The sequence below is a fragment of the Copadichromis virginalis genome, linkage group LG10, assembly GCF_057382275.1.
Source record: "Copadichromis virginalis isolate Kocher_CV1m ecotype Utaka linkage group LG10, C_Virginalis_male_GT1.1, whole genome shotgun sequence".
Lineage (NCBI taxonomy): Eukaryota > Metazoa > Chordata > Actinopteri > Cichliformes > Cichlidae > Copadichromis > Copadichromis virginalis.
Window position 1 is genome coordinate 9,468,920 of NC_140627.1, and position 19,284 is coordinate 9,488,203.

Here is a 19,284-nt window from a genome sequence, read left to right on the forward strand (position 1 = left end):
TTTATTTTTCAACACAACCTGAACACTATTAGGCAGTTTTCCTGTAACTTTATAAGTAGTCTTCAGAAATAGTTCTCCAGGCTTTTCGAAAGGAATTCTGTTCTCTGTCAAGATGATCACACACTGCTTTAGTAATTTTGAGGTTCCAGTTTTGGGAAGGCCAATCAATGAGCTATATAGTAGTTTTGTTTTGAATCATCCAGGTACGCTTTTACTGTATTGGAAGTGTGCTTGGGATCATTGTCATGCTAAAAATGAATCTCTTGCCAATTAGTCACTTTCCAGATGGAATTGCAGGTGGATCAAAATCTGACTGTACTTCTCTTTGTTCTTAATTTGACAATACCTCCAACACCACTATTTGAAATGCAGTTCCAATCCACAACACAGCCTCCAGAGTGTTTTACAGATTGCTGTAGATACCCACGGTTGTACCCCTCTTCTGACCAGATGCATCAGTCAGGTTCTATGTCGGGTTCCATGCTGGACGTTTTCCCTACTTCTTAAGGACATGATATTCAGGCACTGTCCATCTGCAGTAGATCATGTTTAAGGCCTACCACTTATTCTTTTGTCCTCCACCTGTTCTGTTTTAAAATCTTGTAAGGAAACATAAGAGTGCAAGAAAACAAGAGGAGTGAAAATGGAAAACGTTTTGGCTTCTTTATTTTTACCTAAGGCAGTGTTTCCATTTCAATAAGTAACAGATTTTCAAGAGAAATTTCCCACTGTAACATGAATTGAATATAACTGTAAAACTATTACAAAAGAAAAACAAAAAAGGAATTTGCAATAATCCGGAATACATGTTACAGTGTACAAATAGCTTAGGATATAAATACAAATTCTCTGACATTTCTTTTAATATTACTGTTAAAAAAAAAATCTATGACAATCATCTGACAATTTAACCTCTGACTGAACAAACAGTAATGCACAAGAAACTGATACATGGACAAAATAGCAGTTTATATTAAAAAGAAAAATAAACAAAAACTAGGCCATTTGTTCATTCTGCAAGCTTACAGTAGCACAAATATGGAGTGCAACATTTTAGTAAGAATTCTGCACTTCACAGGTGGTCAAGCTGTTGTAAAATAAGCCAAAAACAAAACAGCACACACACACAAACACAAAAAAAAAAACTAAACAGAAAAAAAGGCCAGATTGGATTGTCAGTCTACAAACATTAAGCTTGTGGCTGATAGTAGCTTTTTCCCTTTAATTTTGTTGCCTCTAACCATTTTTTTAACATATTTAACTTCTTAGCTGTTTCTACACGCACTACTGCAGAACATTTTCACAAACAGGGTATCTGCATGTAAAATGTGCTATACAAATAATGTAGCTTTGCTCTGCAAAGCTATCTACAGTATGTAAAGCAAATAGCAGCTGAAGCATGAACTATGACTGTCTGTACATTTCTAATACCTGCTCATCTTGTTCTGGATCTGGTAAGAATTACCTGCATTTTGAGATTAAGATAAAAATAGAAACAGCTTAATGTGATTCATATATACCCCATGGAGGTGCTTCTCTCTAACACTTCTTTTTGGCCTTTCCTTAAACCAGTATGGCAAAAAAAATAGCATAGAGGGACTAACATAACTCTCATGAGAGCAATAGACTGTGGAAAAGCAAGAAAAGGAAATACAAACATAAGCTGGCATTAAAAGCATAAGCATTCATGTGTTTAGAGGCAACTGGCAAAGTAAGCAGGACTTGGTCAGCCTGGACACCAGGCTAATGAATACCCACTAAAACGAAGTATGACATTATTGTTGAGGCCTGGATGCCGAGGCTACACGTGGGCATGAACATTCTAGTGAAATTCAATAGCTTAATGAGATGATTCGATACAAATGCAAATGAAACAACTACTCCCTTAAATGCCTTTGATGGACTACCATATATGTAACCAGTTTGACATAACCTACTGTTCACTGTGCAAATGCAGAAAATTCAGAAAAATCTGAATAAAGTCAGAAAAATCTGACTTCCGAGCACTGTGCTAATGATGTCACACACTCCCAAACTTCATTCCACTTCCATTCTATCACAGTGTCAACAACCTTTCAATGGAAGCAGTTGTGCAAATAAAAATTGAACCATTCCTCCATTGGTTGACCATAAAAACACTCGCTGGCAAATATACATGTTATAATAACTGTATGACTGAAAAATTGAGAGCCTTCCACTTCAAGGTTGCCTCAGGAAGATTGTTGCAGGCTACAGGTCACACCACATCCCTCGGTGTTCTTGTTTCACTGATGGTGGACATTTCATCCTTAGACACACATGTGCTCAGAGGACTCTCAGTATGAGACATTGCAACCTGGTGACTTTTACCACACTGATTATAGGATTGCAAATTAGTGGCAGTCTGACAAAAAACGTTGTCATCAATATCATCGGCTACGTCCTCCATCATTCCAGAATAAACAAAAGTGCTATGAGGTAAACAGGACTCTAACTGCAAAGGAGGGTGGCACTGTCTATTGTAAAGCTCAGTGTTTGGTGAAAGTAAATCACAGGAGATGCTGTCCGACATATTAGAGCAAAGACGCTGGGATTCACTGCTGGATGTGACAGAGAATATCTTGTGTTTATGTACTTGGGTTTGACTGAGACTCTGCATCTTTTCACTGATTTCCCCATCTGTCAGAGGAAGGCTTAAAGCCATTTCTGACCTCGTTTGCCATGATAAGGCCATAGTGTTGCTGCTGTGTCGAACTTCTGATGCAGACACGACTACATTCTTCTTGTAATATGGTGAGGCATCTCTCTCCAAGTCCTCTTCTGTCTGAGGACAGGAAATGATAGCATCTCTGTTCTCTCTGTACGAGTCAGGCATCTTCAACTCAAGGCTTTCTGTGTCCAGAGACCTACTTCTCCTCTCTAGAGACAATGGGTTAGGCATGGACTGACTGACTCTTGTAAGGCCGAGGTGCCGTGGGAGACTGGCAACCGCCCATGTATTACTGATCATGTTCTGTTCATATAGGTCTAACATCTGATAGTCACATTCAGCAAATGCATCCTTTTGTAGGTAGCTTTCCTCAAATTCCTGATAGGGCGATGAAATGTCCTCCTCCAGTTCCATGTGAATCTGCTCATCATATTCACCTTCATTATGCATATCCACTACATCAAACGTGACTATGGTAGGCAAGGCCTCCACATTTGGAGTGATGGCAGAATTTGTCTCCAAGTCATCCACATTGTCGTGCAAGTTGCTCAACATTTGAGTGTGTTTTGTGAAGTCCACGAGTGCCTGTGAAAAACACACAGTTTGCCCATCGTCCATGTCGTTGTTAGAATCTTCAGACGGAGAAGTGATATTTCGGTACGGTAAAGCCACAGGCTTGTTTTCCTCGAGATGTTCCTCTTTGGGTTCACAAAACGTTTCAAAGTCTGGGTCAGACATGCTTTGGAATGATAAGCTGCTATGCCTTTTCTCAGTGTCAGCATTTATGGATTTGGCTCTTTTTTCGCTGGAAGCAAGCACATCTTCTTTTTGATCATATATATGCAGCTCTATATGATCTACTCTGACTGAAGCTTGGGCTTTTGTGTTCAAGTTACAGTTTTTATTCATAGCGATTTCTGGCCGACAAACCACACTGTGTGCCAACTCCAAGGAGTTACTGCATGTGCTGGGCATCTCCAGAAAATCATGAACTTTATATAATTCTGCACTTATTTGTAATTTGTTCATTTCTGGGACAAAGGCTGAATCTGTAACATCAGCTGGTTGACTTGAATAGTCACCCAGTTTTGAAATGGGAAGTTTGGATTTGCTTTCATAACGTGGGCTCACGAGACTTTCGTCAGGCGCAAAAAGTTCATAAAGGGCATCGCCGCTGTAACTGTCTCTGGGTAGCCTTTCTGTTTGAAATCTGTCCGTTTTTTCTCGTCCTTCCTCTGGCCCTGGTGTAGTTGAATCGTAGTAGCCCTCATCACTATTTGGAACTGACTCCTGATGCTCACTTTGAGGAGTTAATACATCAGCAATTGAGGAGGAGTCCATGCCACCGGCTTGCTGTCCGCTGCTACTATTCAGCAAGTCCATATTGTGGGATGTCGTCAGCTCAGCAGTCACGTCTGTGTGGTCTTGATTGCAACTGTAGCAGACCTCCTTTGAACTATTGTTCCCCCAGAAATCCTGAAGACAAGTTTCATCCAAATCCTCAGGCGAGGCCATTTCTTCGCCGCCTCCCTGATAAGTAAGATAACAAGAAGCCCTCTTTCCTCCATTTCTGCTCCTCTCTCCAGAGACTGTACTCTCTGTGATGCTGTCGTCTTCTTGATCTGCAATGATGTCCCCGCAGCCGGTGAGGGAGTCGAAGCTTTTCAATGACGCGACATCCCCAAAAATCATGTCCAGTTGATCTGTTGAGCCAGCCGGTGTTTCGGACGCCTCCGACATCATCTGAAGTTTCAGACAGGGCTCGCTATGTCCTCTAGCTGGCTCCTCATACTCACTGGAGACTACGGCTATCAAATTCATTTCCTCCAGCTGATCATCACTCACCTGCTCGTCAACCTCTGACTTTGGGCTTTCTTTCTCCAGACTCCTCTCTAACACTGTCTGCACATTGGCCTCATTACGTTCAGGACCAATGGAAATATCACTTGTGACGTCTACAAAATCAGGCACATTGGGTTCAGATCCCAGGCACTCTGTGACAAACTGGCTGATGTCCCGGACAACAGGCACCTCTTTCTTGCAGTGAGGAGAGGACATTGCAATCACTTCAGTTTTAGCCAATCCATCATTTCTGTGATTTCTGTGATGCTTAAAACTGTGAAAAAGACTCCTCAAACCCTTTTTTTGCCGACCAAGAGTCAGTGATTTCTGCTCAGCAGCAGGATGACTACATTCATTGCTACAACTACTGTGGAGCTCTCCCACAGTGTCCCTCTGGCTGTGGTACTCAAAATCTCCAGCTGAGGCATACCCGCTTCTTAGACCATCATCCTGACTGACTTTGCACAGCCCGTCATGGGTTTTGCTTTTGCTGATTCCTTTCTTAGTGGACCACTTGTTCTGATTTTTGCTCCTTCCTCCAAAAAAGCTTGGTAGAATACAGATACTTTTACGAACTCCAAAAAATGTCAAGGCAGTCCTCCTGAATTTTCCAGATTTTTGAGATTTCACTGTTGCATTCATGGTGTCTGGCTGAAGCTCTCCCACGACGTCATCTGGGTAACATCTTGAAGGCTCTTCGGAGACTGATGGTAAATTCCTGGTATCACTTGGTGGCTCATCAACACTGCGAGAAGCCATGGCTAGCACAGTTACAGGAGCACAAGTTTGATAAAAGGCACAATAGCTGAAGTTTAGAAAGCAGCAGATGGGATGACTGCTGTGAACTCCTCCATCTGATGAGTCCTGTATTGCAAAAATTAAGACAACAATCAATACCCCAACACTGACATTTAAACATTTATCAAGGTTTCTACTGCCTAAAACTGTATGCCTATCCTGATTGCAAATTTTTTTTCTTTCTCTATTTTTTTTTTTTAATTCTTTTACATTTTTGCATTTGCAGTGCATTCCCCTTACCATTTAATTGCAACTTTAACTCTGTAAACAGTGTTCAGGTAGGACAAAGGGGAGGTGGGTAGGGTTGGGATGTGTGCAAGAGCTGCAGAGAAAACCACATAAAAATGCAATGCATCTATGCCCCAGAGGGCTTTCTTTTTGAGATTGTGAACATTTCCTTCCTCTGAAGCAGACAGTGTGGTAGAGAGCTACAGTGGACCCATTGTATCAATTCAAGTCACTTGGAATCCTCATCACTAAACTGTTCTCTACACGCTTTAACTATCAAGGGAACATCCTCCCATCTTCAACCACTGCTGAGCTACATGAAAGTGGAAAGAAAATGCACTTCCACTCCCACCAAAAAGTACTAAGTGGAGGGTTAGCAAATAGAGTAAAATAAATCTTAAACACATAGAGCCATGTTGAATTTAACAGTAGCATTTATGGGTTTTATTACAGTACAGGGGCAGTCCTTTACAGTTCAAGGAATGCATTACCTCTTTGCAGTTTGTGATTTTAGTCTTTTACACTTAATCCTGTTTCGTTAATGTTAAATAGCTGTGCTGTTATTTACTAACTGATTTATTTTTCTCAATTTAATCTTGAGTGCAGGGCAAGCTAGCAAGTTAAGCTCTCCTTGCAACATGGCAAATTGAACCTCCCCCACCCTAATTCAGATGTGGCGTTTGGAACTATTTTGGTTTTCATGTGACGTATGACCCTGAAGGTAAGCGCGTCATGGACAAAAGTAAAACAGTATGTTGGATGTGCCAGGAAATGCTCAATTACATTGGTGGGAACTAGTGTGTTATCGCAGTTAGCTCGTTAACGTGTTGGCCATCCAGCCCCAGGCACGGGGCGATCCGCGGTAGCTCGTTAACTTGCCGTGTTGTGGCGTTAACGTAATTTCAACGAGATTAACGCTGACAGCACTAGTGGGAACGCAACGAATATGACTGCACATTTACTCCGACATCATCCTAGTGCAAAGACAAGTGGAAGCAGACAAAAACAACAAGCATGCATGCTACAAACTTTACCTGAGTCATATAGACAGCCGTTAGCACATGATTCTCCTTATGGGGACCTGATATGTTTAATATGCTGCTGAGAATATAGCCCAGAAGAAGCGTATAGTATAGCTTTTATTTCTCTGTAATAAACTCTCTTTTCCAAAGATGAGTGATTTCTCGATCAGATATATATATATATTTTTTTTATTACTTTGTTGTTTCAGCAACATTAAATTTAAAAACTGTACTTTTGAGTTAAAATATATATTTATAATTTTAATAAATGACAAATTAAAAAGCATGAACATTTTTTTTGTATCGAAAAAATATCGAACCGTGAATTTTGTGTATCGTTGCACCCGTAATATATACATGCATACATACATACATACATACATGCACACACGTATATATCACCACAAACATCTCATAGTAACGTGTTAGAGTGGTGATCATTTGGTCTTGTTTGCAGCCACAGGACCTAAACTCTGTTTACCAAAGTATTCTAGAGATTAAGATCTAAAGCTTGGTTGGGGCTGGTCGTGCAAAAAAATTAAATAAATACATTAAAAAAAAAAATCACAAGCAAGGCAATGCATCTACAACTCAAAGACTGTGGAAGAAAAACAAAAAAATATCTACATGTTACAATAGTCCAGTCTAGACCTTAATTTGACTCAAATGCTGTAAAGCTCAAGAGAGTAGCAAAATGAAAGAAGGCAAAAAGAAGAGTGGAACAACATTTCTTGTGTTTCAATGATATGAGACATCGATGAAGTCATACAGAAAACCATTACTTAGTTACTCTTGCTAAAGCTCCCTCTATGTCTCTTACAGACTTCAGGTGCTCAATAAATAAATAAATACACACATATGTATTTATTGTGGCGGGCCTTCGACCAGGGTTGCATTTAAGATGTATCCCACCAAGAAAATTGTTTCTTTCTACTTATGTTAAAAATAACATTTCTGTTTGAGGGGGAAAAAACAACTGATGAATTCAGCCTTCTATTAATTATATATGAACTTTCGTGACTGAAAAAGACAGATATAATTTAAAAGAAAACTGAGCTGAGCTAAAACTATGCCAGCTTACTCTGAGTCAGAGTTGGCGTAAGAAAAAAAGCTAAACGCTACAGATGTGACTTTTCTGCAGCTGTGCGGTTGCCATGCCACAATAAACACTAGCGGCGAACGTTGGATCAAAGACGGCGATTTAACCTTTTTTTTTTTTTTAAAAAGAAAGGTTAAAAAACACTTCAAATGGTAGCATTTGCAATGGAAAACGCCAGCGACTACACATAGCCTAAACCTATTTGTAGCTGCTGCAAATATAGACCTTGGCTTCCATATCAACTAAACTAACGACAACGTTAGCCAAGTAACATAATAGTGGTTGGTGAGTCATGAAGTAAACAAACTTACCAGCTAAAGCCACATTCTGCCGTTGTTGGCTCTTCGACCAAGAGACGAAGTTAGCTCTCAGTGCATCGTTTGTGCTAACGCTAAGTTGGCTTGAACTTTGAGAAACAGCAGCCTGCTTGTGGTCGACGGTGGCCCCAGAGTAGCTTTAACCAGACATAGTTTCATTTATTTCCAGGTACCGTTAGCTAGTTGGGGGTGCTCTGCTAGCAGCGTTAACCGCACTCACCAGTGTGTCCTCACCAGTTTGTGATAATATGACTCACTAGTTGCTAGCGGTAGTAACGTTAAACCACACGGCAGCAGCAGTGTACTGGAAATACACGCAGAGCAGCCGACCCGGGATGAGATTACCGTGTCTAGTTTAGCCGCATGCTGCATTAAGGTGTTCGCCCCTTCAAAGAAAACAAACTGCATTTAAATCCTGGATGATGACTTCCTCTCTCGACTTGTTGGGTAATTTTCCCAAATCTCCTTTTCACAAGTCTCTTCGGCGCATATTAGTGACGACACACGTGTGTATCGCAGGGCGTAGTAAAATCGATGAGTAAAATCTACACGTATTTCTCAAATGATATCGTTGCACATTTCATTAAAAATAAATTCCACATTTTTATTTTTGTAATGAAATATACGATAGCAAAGCTGTGATTCGATATTTGCATCTTCAAAATACACATTTGTTTATAATTGTATTTATATTATAATATGTGTCTCTATCTGTAAATCTATATCTAACTTTGCATACAGTTTGGTTATAATGTATTTTTTGAAAGAGCGTGAAAGAGCAGCTGAATTAGAACAGTGGTCTCATTTATCTGCTTGCATGTGGTTAAAACATTCGCTGACTGATGTGTAAAGTGAGGTGATTGGACATATGTTCAGTAAATAAGATGGTTCACCTGTATAACCAAATGTGTTATGGCAATAATGTTTAAAGTTTCAAGTTAGTTTTGGTTCTTTAAGATGTGGGTAATATTCAGGCAGAATCTCAGAATGGATCATTTTCATTCACGTTATATATTGACACAGAGAGAAATCTTAAAAACAACATTTTATCATTAAAAAAATTCTTCAGTAACATCTCTATACATATATTTACAGCATTTTTTTAATACAGTAAAACAATATGATGCCCTTTTGCAAATCAGGTGAAACTTAATGCTACAGAAAAATCACTGAATAGTGCATGATTAGGCAGTATTTACAGTTCAGTTCTATGGAGACTTAACTTAGTTTTAACAGTGCAATTTTGCATATCCTCTATGCAAAAGAAGGTCTTACTGCTTAATTACTATTGTAATTTTATTTCAATACTGTTTCCCAAAGTGCTTATACAATCTTTTTATTCTTCTTTATCTACACACATCCAAGAGTGACCAGATGTCAACAAATTAAAAGTGAGGTATAATTGTTAAGTTAATGCTGAGGGGTAGCATGTGATTTTAATATATGTGGCTTTAAAAATGCAGGTTAAAGGTTTTTTTTGGTTTTTTTTATACATTTGAAGATTTGAAGATAAGATTTTCCTTGTGTCTTATAAATTGATGATAAAGTTTGTTTTTAATTTTTTTTCTGCTCTTACCGTTACATTTTTCATTCCCAGTGACAATTGAGGCTGTTGTTACCTGTCATTGTTAGTCTGTATCTGTTCGATACTCATCTTTGGTTTTCTTGTGAGACTCATGTGTAGGTTGTGAGACATTAGCTTAATATGTGCAGCGTGGGAGGGGGGGTAAAAACTGCTATGGACATAAAATGGTACACCTGGTCACCCCCAATATGTACTCCTTGCTGTTGTTGGCCTTCTTGAAACTGTGTGTTCGTAATTCGTTTCATAGTGTCAGGTCTTCGACTGGCGAACGTCTGTCCACTCCATTTTGGTGTTTTGAAGCGCCTGCGTCTTCTTCTCATCCACCTGCACGTAATCCACTCTGTACTCATCGGACAGGAATGGCTTCTGCTAGACATCGAGAGGGAGAGATAAGCAGACAGTGACGTCACATTTTTAACAGTGATACAATTCTGCTTCACCTGCACAAACATTTAAACTATCAATGCTCCACAGGGTACAGTAGAAGTCTTGCTGTGCAGTTGTTGTCATTTGTCAAATAAAAATAAAGATAAAAATAAAGCCAAATAAAAGCATACCTTCAGCACAGGAGAGGGGGTTGCTGAATTGAAATCCAGTGACAAATAGTCAAGATTTGAACTTCTCGCCCTGGGCTGAACTGGCCCATCAAAGAACTGCTGCCTTGATTCCTGTGAGAAAAAACAAATCATAAAGGCTTCGTAAAAACGTCCCTGTTCTCAGGAAAATGTTTCTGACATATTTACAATCCTAAAGGAACATCAGTCAACAGCAGGTAAGCTTCACTAGTGTCTTATTTTCATTAAATATGTCACTAAACAAAAGCAAAGTGACCTCTGTTCATTTTCAGATTGAGTTTAAGAACACGTCGGAAGCTATATGTGTCTAGAGACACTATGGATGACTAATGTGACTTTTTCAAGGCTTTATTCAGGGAAAATAAAATAAATATGCACATTTTCCAGACCATGAACAATTACAAGTAGCTGAGAAGAATATTTTGGAAATTGGTAGTCACTTTCCACTCCCACATTCTTCAGCTATGTGAGTTCTGAGCATATTTTCCCACTCACAAATGGTTCTATAATAAGACAGTGACAGATTGAGTCATTTTTGTAGTCTTCTTTAAGCATTCTCTAAACCATAGATAGAAAAATAATATTTAAAAAATAATTCTACATATGTTTCCACTGAATAGAAATCCTACCATTGCAGAGGAGCTTGTGACTTCATCTCTTAATTTCTCCCCATTCTCAAGTCGTCTTTCAAGAGGTGAAGGGTTCACTGAAAAGCTGTGAAGAAAGGAACGGAAACAGTTATTTACTTTCAAATTAAAAGGAGAAAATACAGAGAATCCTGAGGTTTAAAAAACATCCATAGCCAAATGTATTCTTAAAAAACAAGGCTCAAACCCTAACTGCAATTTTATTAACCCAATCGTGTGCTTGTTCTTGTTTCTTTAACTCAACACAAAAGTTTGTAGACAAAGACACTTTCTGCTCACCATGAGTCGATCAGCGCTCTGCTCAAAGGGAGATGCGTGGGACATTCTGTGATTGTAGAAAGGCCACTCAGATCAAGAGGTGGGGGTCGAGCTGTGGAGCGAGAAAAGGTCAGCGTTATCAGATTGGCTGCAATTCTCTAACACGGCACAGAAAGGCCATGTCGGAGATCAGTGTTTCTGATACAGGTGCTGTATATCTGTCAGACATGTTCGTTGCATAGATCTGTGACTATGAGAGCGCACAAAGCATAATTTTTAATTAAGCTGTACACATTAAAGTTTACAGAAACAAAACATCTAGCCAAAGATGAAACAAACATTTAGTACTTTCCAAACATTCAGGCTGGACTCTCACCTTTCCTTATGCGAGGTTTTAGATGCCGGTGAATCGGAGGTGGTGCAATAGCACTAAGTTGACTCATTAGTGGGCTGAAAGATGCAGACGGTTCAATACTGTAGGTTGTATTGAGGAAGCTTAATGTCCTTGGGCTCATGGGGATGTAACCATCAGACTCCACGGTCGCAAGAGAAGGAGAAGGCGAAGGGGAAGCCATAGGAACATATGACTCATCCTGGTAGTTTTGAAGTTTTGTGCTATTTAAACAAGGCTGCAAAAACATAAAGCATCATATGATCAGGCACGTGCACTACATCAAATATATTATTATATTACAGCTGGAACATTTGTTAATTCCAGACTTGTTACATACTTGGGGCATTTTTCAAACTATTTTCATTACATGTATTTATTAATAGAGAAATGATACTACAGGGGGGAGTTGCCATTAGTTGAATCCTACAGAGGGATTGTCATTTTAGCAAATGTAATCACTGTATTGTTAGAAGAGAAACATGTCATAAATATGAAGCTAACTTAGCTTAGCCAGGTTGGTTTGTTTAGTAACAACTTGTAGTGAGACTACTATACTCGTGCAGCCAATCTAATGGTAGCTGATGTCATTGACTTCATATAGGCAGAAGTGGCTAAAAGTAAACTGATTGTAAAAAACAAACAAACAGATAATAGTGGAAAATTAATTCACAATAATGTGATTTGTAGGTAGCTTTGAATGTGTAATACGGGCCATAACTGTAAGTTGCTGCTGACATACGATGACCGAGATAATTTTTTTCTTAGTAAGCCTGATAACAAATCAGACGCTACATGATTGTGCTAATTTTGACTTGAAAGAAAGACTATGTCACACTCATGCTAACCTGAGTTAACTTAAAGCTCGCTGAGGCTTCCTGTTTATCATATGGACATGAAATAGGTGTAAATTTTCTTATCTAACACTTTCTTGAAAAACAAAAAGTGTGCATAAAAATAAAAGTGTGTCACTGTTCTTACCAAATTAATACTTTGTCTCCTTATCTGCATAAATTTGCTCTCGGCATTTCCTAAAAAACAAACAAATAAACCAAAGAATTATGTCTTTTAACTTCTTTAAAAAACTCTTTTAAAATCAGCTGATATGAGTATGAATCAAAAAGCATCCTGATCATATTTCCACCAGGTTTATGTTTCACTGAGCAAGGATCATCTTCATCAGCTTCTATACTGTGCATTAGGATTTACCCAATTTGAAATGGTCCAGGCTCGACAAAGAGGTCCTCCGGGGGAAAAATCCAGCATTGCTCGAGAAATGGTGCGCACTCATTGCCCTCGTCCTTTGAAGGCCTTCGTCGCTTGCGTACTCTGACAGGTGATTAGGCTTGGGTGGCAGTGGAGGGGGTGTTAGTTTATCACCCGTCGCCTCAAACATCGCGGGAGAATGTGGTTTGTCGAACTGGAAGACACTTGTGGCGCAGTGATGTAGTGGAGAGGAAGACGATGAAGGCAAAGCTATGGAGGTGCATGGAGCGCTGAATGGAGGGTTGCTTAGCCTCCCATGGGGGAAAAGAGATGGACTGGGACTAGTGTGGGAGATTGAGGATAAAGAAGATTCGGTGCAGATGTCCTTGACGGCATCGTCTGATGACTTCTGCTCCAGAGAGATCTCGGAGTTTGAAAAGCTGTTGTGTCTGCAGATAAGGACAAAAAAATGCAAATATCACATTTGTTACACACACCACACAGCTATGATTTCAGCTTGTGGGACATGTTGCACACACTGTACATACCGACTAGTGATCACACTCCCCGTCTCACACTGGGAGAGAAAGAGGTAGTCCGGTGGATAGCTGGAATCTTGTTGGCTTTCTACAGATGCTATATCAGAGCTGTCAGGTGACAGCTGAAGGGAGGTGGGAGTGTGAGGAAAGCTTTCCTCTGAGCTCTCTGTTGACAACAAGAAGAAAGAAACACAGAGAATGTAAGTGAGCAAGTGCAAAGCCAGAAGATGCAATCGTTCCCTGCCTGCACTCACTCTTCATATTCTGCATTTACATATGAAGTGGTATTTATATTGCAAGAAACTTGAAAGCAGATATGTCTTCTGTTTATAAATCCCCTCATTCTTTCAGGCAGGTTGGCCCTTGTTCAGAAATTTGTTTCATTCCATTTCACTCAAGGCCCCCCCTCAAGTCAAGGCCGTTCCCGCAGCACTAATCCAAAAGTCTTTGGATGTTCTCATGAAATATTTGCTATTAGATATTTGTGTCCTACTGTGGGCACAGAGCAACCTTTTAAAAGCCTTTGCAAAACTTATGAGTTGCTGCAAAGAGCTCTCGAGATCTAAGGTCTACTGCTGCCGTCCAGAATTCTCAGTAAAAATCTTTGTGCAACAGTAATTGTGCGCCACAACTCACGACTCCATTTTTTGATTTACAAGCTTGTGGCATATCGGCAAAAGTTGTGCCGTTGCTCTATCTCCTTCATGCAGATGACAGCTTTTTAACAGACGCACGCTGAAGTCTCCTCCACAAAAATGACACTTGAAGCAAAGGCCGAATCAGCAGCGTGATGATGGTAAAGTGTCGATGTGTTAGATTCAAAAAATCTAATTACACCCCGAAGCATGGAGGTGATACAAAAGTGCCATGTGCTCATTTGAATGTAATGTTGAGCTGTTCTTATCCCCTCAGATCCAGAAGCGACGTTAGGCTGCGTGACAGGGAGTATGCAGAACTGCAACACTTATGACCGCTGGAAACACACATGCAGACAACAGCCAGGCTCCTGATAAAACGTGAGGTCAGGCTTTATCTAAACTGTGTACACTGCTTCACCAGAACTTTTATTTGAATTTATTTCCATTGCGCGCGTGTGTGTGTAGACAAACTGTAGTCAAAATATTTACATATTTCAAATGATAAAAGGGGAAAAATACAGCAATGTTTCCTTGTTGTTGTTGCTGCTGCTGCTGAAGTGGAAAAAAGTCCAGGTATGAAATGGTGCTAATCACATGTAGTGACACGATTGTGAAAATGTTTCTGAAGTTCAGACTTGTAAGGTCATACAACCAACCTGTGACAACCACAGTATTGTGGTACCCTTGCTGTGTTCCAAAGTTTCTAATTTTGAAGACTTTCAAGCTCATCCAATGCTTTCAAAGCCACCAATCCAACCTTAATGGTACTTCAGAAGTACAATTCACTTAAAATCTAGATCTAAAATCTGCCTTCCTTGGGTATATTTAAAATGGGTTTGTTTTTTTAAATCTTAAAGGGAACAGGGAAATAAATCTTGTACAAACAGCATGGTTGAGAGTAACCTGATTGTAAACCTGAAGAATTTATTGCAGATTTGCAGTTGTTTTTTTTTACAGTTGTCAGTAAGGTGCAGTCTTACACTTGATGCCTCAGTTAGCATGGGAAACGAAAATCATGAAGCTCCAAACAAACAGTTTGTTCTGACCTCATAAAACTCCCCACTTCCTGAGTGGTGACACCAATTTGTTTTGGACCAGCAGAGGGAGTCTACACGATTACTTCAGTGCAGCAGCGTCTTTCGACATGTTTACCTGCATCCTCCAGGCTCCCAAACTGGCAAATCTGACTAATGCTGCTGATCCAGCTGTTCATCTCCTCCTCGGTTTTGGCCACCAGGTAGAAAACACGAGATGAGGTTTTTACCACGAAGAGGTGCTTTCCGTGAAAGTCCCTCTTTATCCGCAGTTGCCCTTCCAGCATTTCCACCACGCACTCTTTCAGGTCAATGGTGCGGATTGGCTTTTTGGAGTTATTGCTCTGATAGTATTCCAGCACATCTGGATCACCGCTCATGCGACCTCTTCGAAGCACAAACCAACGTTTCCTCCATGCCTGCAGGTGCAAGAAGTAAAGAAGGTTTAATGGCCTTGCTCTTGAATTTAAATTTCACTCAATATTATGACTCACTTTAAATACAGTGCTTCATAATTCAAACTGTAGTATCAGCCTTTCCCGCCAATTTTGCTAATCACGAGAATTTGATCATGGCCCCGCTAACAGCAACGAGCTAACTAAGTTTCTTTGCCTTTGTTATGGTCAGTAAGCGGAACCTCAACTCAAATTTCCCAGAAGTGCAGAGAAGAGGAAGTTCACTGTATTTAGCAGAAAATGTCTAACAGAATGAAAGAGGTATTTATAAAGAGCCTGGTCACTTCTTTGAGCTGAAAACTAACTGAAAACCTAACACTGAAACTGCACTAAAAGGTATTTATAGCTACTCACAATGAGCACCGCCTAAGCCCTCTATTCCAACCGAGTTTCATCCTAGCCATGGAGCTGTTACAGTTCAATAACAATAATTAATAAGAATCACGTTAAGAATAATAAAGGTGTGTGTGATGTTATCGTTTCACTCTTGGTTTTTGTGGCTTCGTTGTTGTGGCTGAGTCTCTTCTGATTCTCTTCAAGGCTTGAAATTGTGTAACATTTCTTTCTGTGTGTAACAAATGCTCTCCTGCAACAAGTCAGTTGGTGATTTATGTGTTCATTCCAGGAAATGGTTAGACACACACAGACTTATTGCCTAAAAAAACACTACTAAGCTTAAGAGGAAACCGTAACTAGACAGATGGCAATTTTGATCCTGTAGATGTTCTGAAAATGACAAGTTTCGCACTCCTAAAAAGGAGTTGGTTTGTGTACCCAGGTTCATCTAATGGAAGCAGATGGTGAGTGTAGAAGCCAATCAATAGATTCTGTATATTCTGATGAAATCAGGTTTCACCCCCTAATTAAACATGGACCTCCTTGCTTTTCTTTATATTACCGTAGGCTAAGGCCTATAGTTTATCTCCAGATTGTAGATACTGTATGTCTGTTTAACCCCTGGAGGATCTTAGAAAAATGCATACACTATCGGTCTTAGAGCCACAAATCGACCCAAGACCCTCCAGGGGTTAATTTGGAAAAAAAAAAAAACATCGCAAGTCCGACACTGATCTGAAACTCACAAACAAGCTTGTTTTCTGTGTTTTTAAAGTTTCAACCACATCAGATGCAGCTTCCTTATCTTCTGTCACGTGAGGTTAGTTCGAAACTCTGGTCACATGGGTAACGGTTGGTCAGCAGTGGTGACAAATGAGTAACTTGTCCTTGTTGAGATTATTTGTCGCGATTATTTTGTGACTCCCACAACAGAAAGCCCCAAACCATAATTAATAATTAGTGGTTCTGGCTCTGGCTGTTCTACCAAAGCCAGAACTCAAAGACTGGAGGAGCTAAATGGAATTCAGCCATTTTTAATTACATTCTTTACACCCCTGTATCTGTTTGTGACAGGTCAAAGTGTATTCAGCCAAGAAGTGGCTTAATATGAAGACAAGTGAGATTTATGGTATTTTTTACTTTGTAGTATATCAATATTTTAAGTTTAATTGGTGTTTAGATGATGTCTCCCCACCTTTTCTTTATTTAAAGGAAAACAAGGTGTGAAATCCTGGAATCAGACACTGTGATAGCAGCAATGTGACAAACATCTGATAGCGCTGCATGTGTATATCTGAGTAAACAAAATACAGACTCCTGCTCCACTTCATCACGCACACTGATGGACTGCAAACTGCATTTCCAGAAAGTGGAAAAACAATGTTGACAGAGCTCCTTCCAGCGAAGTGTATCTCTAGCAACACAATCAAACCAACACCTTAGTTAACTACCACAGCCCCTTGCTCCTTCAGTCTTGTCGGCATGTTACTTACAAAGATAAATTTGACCCAGATAATTACTAATTTTCATACAGGCAAGACCAGAGCCTGATATTTTGAATAAGGCAAACAGTGAGTGTACCAGTCTATACAACTGTGGATTTGCATGTCATGCTAAAATAAGTTTCTATTTCCCATCCCAACACTGTCAACACACATACACGCATGTAAACCCCCCCTCCCGCACCGCAAAAAACCCAATACACACACACCCTTTCCTTACACCGCTGTTGACAAATGGCCCTCCACCTCCTCTATTCGTACAGAGGAAGTACATACAGCCATCATCGAGCTGGACTATTTCTGCTTGTCGCTTAAGTGTCTGACTGCCCCTGACATTACTTCCCATGTTTCACAACACACAGACGCACAGAGCGCAGAGCAAGTGGCCAGCCTGACACTATCACATGACCCCCCACAACCACAAAACAGTCAAGGCTGGATGCTGTTTATGTAAGCTATTACATATACTCGCTGCAAGGACTCACGTCCAAATGTGTCTGAAGCACATCTGCAGTGAGTGGGGTATTGTTGCTAAAGCACATGACTGCTATAACTACGCCAACACGCAAAAGTAAAGTGACCTGTACCAGAGATGAGGTAGGTGATATAAAGGAGACCGAGACAAGGCAAACATACAAGTCAGTGTATCTCTTAATCTTCATTCTACATCGCAGCATACACACATAAACACACATACACGCACACACACACACACACACGCATAAACACAAGGCTCAGCACCACAGCCTGGCATTCGTCCTCCTGGCAGAGGACATAGACAAGTGTCCGATGTGTGCTCCTACTCACAAATCTCTTCAGTTTCTTCTCCGGAGGGGATTTAATGAGCCAGCCTTTACAGACCACATCCCCAGCACTCATCTTGGCTGCAGTGTGTCGTCCTCACGGCTGCTCCTGCCGCTGCTGCTGCTGCTGCTGTTGCTGCTGCCGTGAAACTGAGAGTAAAGCATATCCTGTTCTGGTATTCAGCTCAGCCACTCCAAAAAGGAGGAAGTAAAGAAATTGATCACACTGACGCTGAGAGAGAGAGAGAGAGAGAAAGAGCGCACAGAGAGAGAGAGAGAGAGAGTTATGCATGTACTGGATGTAGCTCTTGGCCTGAGGGGGAGTTAATGAAGAGAAAAACACTGTCAGACAAGATCTGACAGATATGAGGATTTAGACTCACTGACTGGTGACATACAATATGTCGCCTTGTCACAGTCTATTATAAGACCTGCAGTACAAACATCAGTGATTTGTTTTTTGTCTGTTGATTTGTCAGTTTCCTCATGTGGCTGAGGTTTCTGAGCTCCACTGAAATACATAGTGGTTTTCAGTGAACCAATGAAAACACCAAACTCCCGCCCTACTTGAGGCTTAACGATATATTAAAAAAAACCTCATTTACATGCGAGCTTCAAGAAAAATCTTGGTGGTGATTACTAGTAGAACGGCTATAACAGCTATTATTTCTCTGTTTGCTTTTCTATCCAGGCCTAGGAAGCTGTTTACATTTAGTTCTGAACAGGTTTTAAATGCAAACCATCTTGGGTCTTAGGTTGCTCATGGTAGGAAAGGTCACGAAAGATAATTCACACACTCGTAAGAGCACTGAAAATTGGGTGTAGCAATGTTTTCAAGCATTTATGAAAGTTGTGCATGTTTGCTATTCAGTTTGCTATAGTTGACAAGACCAATAAAGTTCTAATATTAATAAATAATAACATCTATAAATGTCTAAATAACCTGACACACTCCTTAAAGGTGCTCAGTGGCATGGTGGTAAATTCCAAGTGTCTCAGAGCACATCGAAACAAGATTCTGCTTGCCCATTCCTCTGAACCTAAATGGAATATCAAACTGCATATAGAAAGGGATCTGTTATATAGTCATATCCGTAGTTCTTGTCTTTAATTTTAATGCTGTGATTATTGCTTTAAAAAAAAAACTTTTTATATTCAGGGTGTTGTTGTTGTTGTTGTAAAACATGCAGTTACCGTTTCCTGTTACTTGTGTGGTAATTTCCTTTGGTTCATTACAAAATTCCTCTGAATTCAGGCCATCATTTTCCTTACTGCTTCTTCATAATACTTAAAATACATAGGGGAGACCGGGGATAGTTG

The 19,284-nt window shown here is 40.1% G+C and overlaps 2 protein-coding genes across 3 annotated transcripts; both read right to left on the bottom strand.

Moving 5' to 3' along the window:
• Positions 1–638: 638 nt before the first annotated feature.
• LOC146699825 (APC membrane recruitment protein 1-like) lies at positions 639–8,473 on the bottom strand. The gene is made up of 2 exons (XM_085469717.1): positions 7,990–8,473; positions 639–5,395 (listed from the first exon to the last, which is right to left on the bottom strand). The coding sequence occupies exon 2, from the start codon at positions 5,288–5,290 to the stop codon at positions 2,237–2,239; it is 3,054 nt and encodes a 1,017-aa protein (XP_085325843.1). The 5' UTR covers positions 5,291–5,395; positions 7,990–8,473; the 3' UTR covers positions 639–2,236.
• Positions 8,474–9,027: 554 nt separating this feature from the next.
• Positions 9,028–18,172, bottom strand: gab3 (GRB2 associated binding protein 3). 2 transcript variants are annotated; one of them, XM_085469718.1, is made up of 10 exons: positions 17,969–18,172; positions 14,987–15,287; positions 13,206–13,362; positions 12,661–13,106; positions 12,433–12,482; positions 11,437–11,689; positions 11,082–11,172; positions 10,785–10,869; positions 10,138–10,248; positions 9,028–9,949 (listed from the first exon to the last, which is right to left on the bottom strand). In XM_085469718.1, the coding sequence occupies exons 1-10, from the start codon at positions 18,038–18,040 to the stop codon at positions 9,830–9,832; spliced, it is 1,686 nt and encodes a 561-aa protein (XP_085325844.1). In that variant the 5' UTR covers positions 18,041–18,172; the 3' UTR covers positions 9,028–9,829. The 2 variants fall into 2 exon arrangements, with proteins under 2 accessions (XP_085325844.1, XP_085325845.1); XM_085469719.1 differs by having other exon boundaries at positions 9,028–9,946; positions 17,969–18,171.
• Positions 18,173–19,284: the final 1,112 nt, after the last annotated feature.

Excerpts from the sequence above, each read along its gene's own strand:
- LOC146699825 (XM_085469717.1), bottom strand. The coding sequence starts at position 5,290 with ATGGCTTCTCGCAGTGTTGATGAGCCACCAAGTGATACCAGGAATTTA.
- gab3 (XM_085469718.1), bottom strand. The coding sequence starts at position 18,040 with ATGAGTGCTGGGGATGTGGTCTGTAAAGGCTGGCTCATTAAATCCCCT. Across the intron at positions 15,288-17,968 it reads AGAAGAAACTGAAGAGATTT|GCATGGAGGAAACGTTGGTT; the intron begins GTGAGTAGGAGC and ends TTGCACCTGCAG. Across the intron at positions 13,107-13,205 it reads GGGAGTGTGATCACTAGTCG|ACACAACAGCTTTTCAAACT; the intron begins GTATGTACAGTG and ends CCTTATCTGCAG.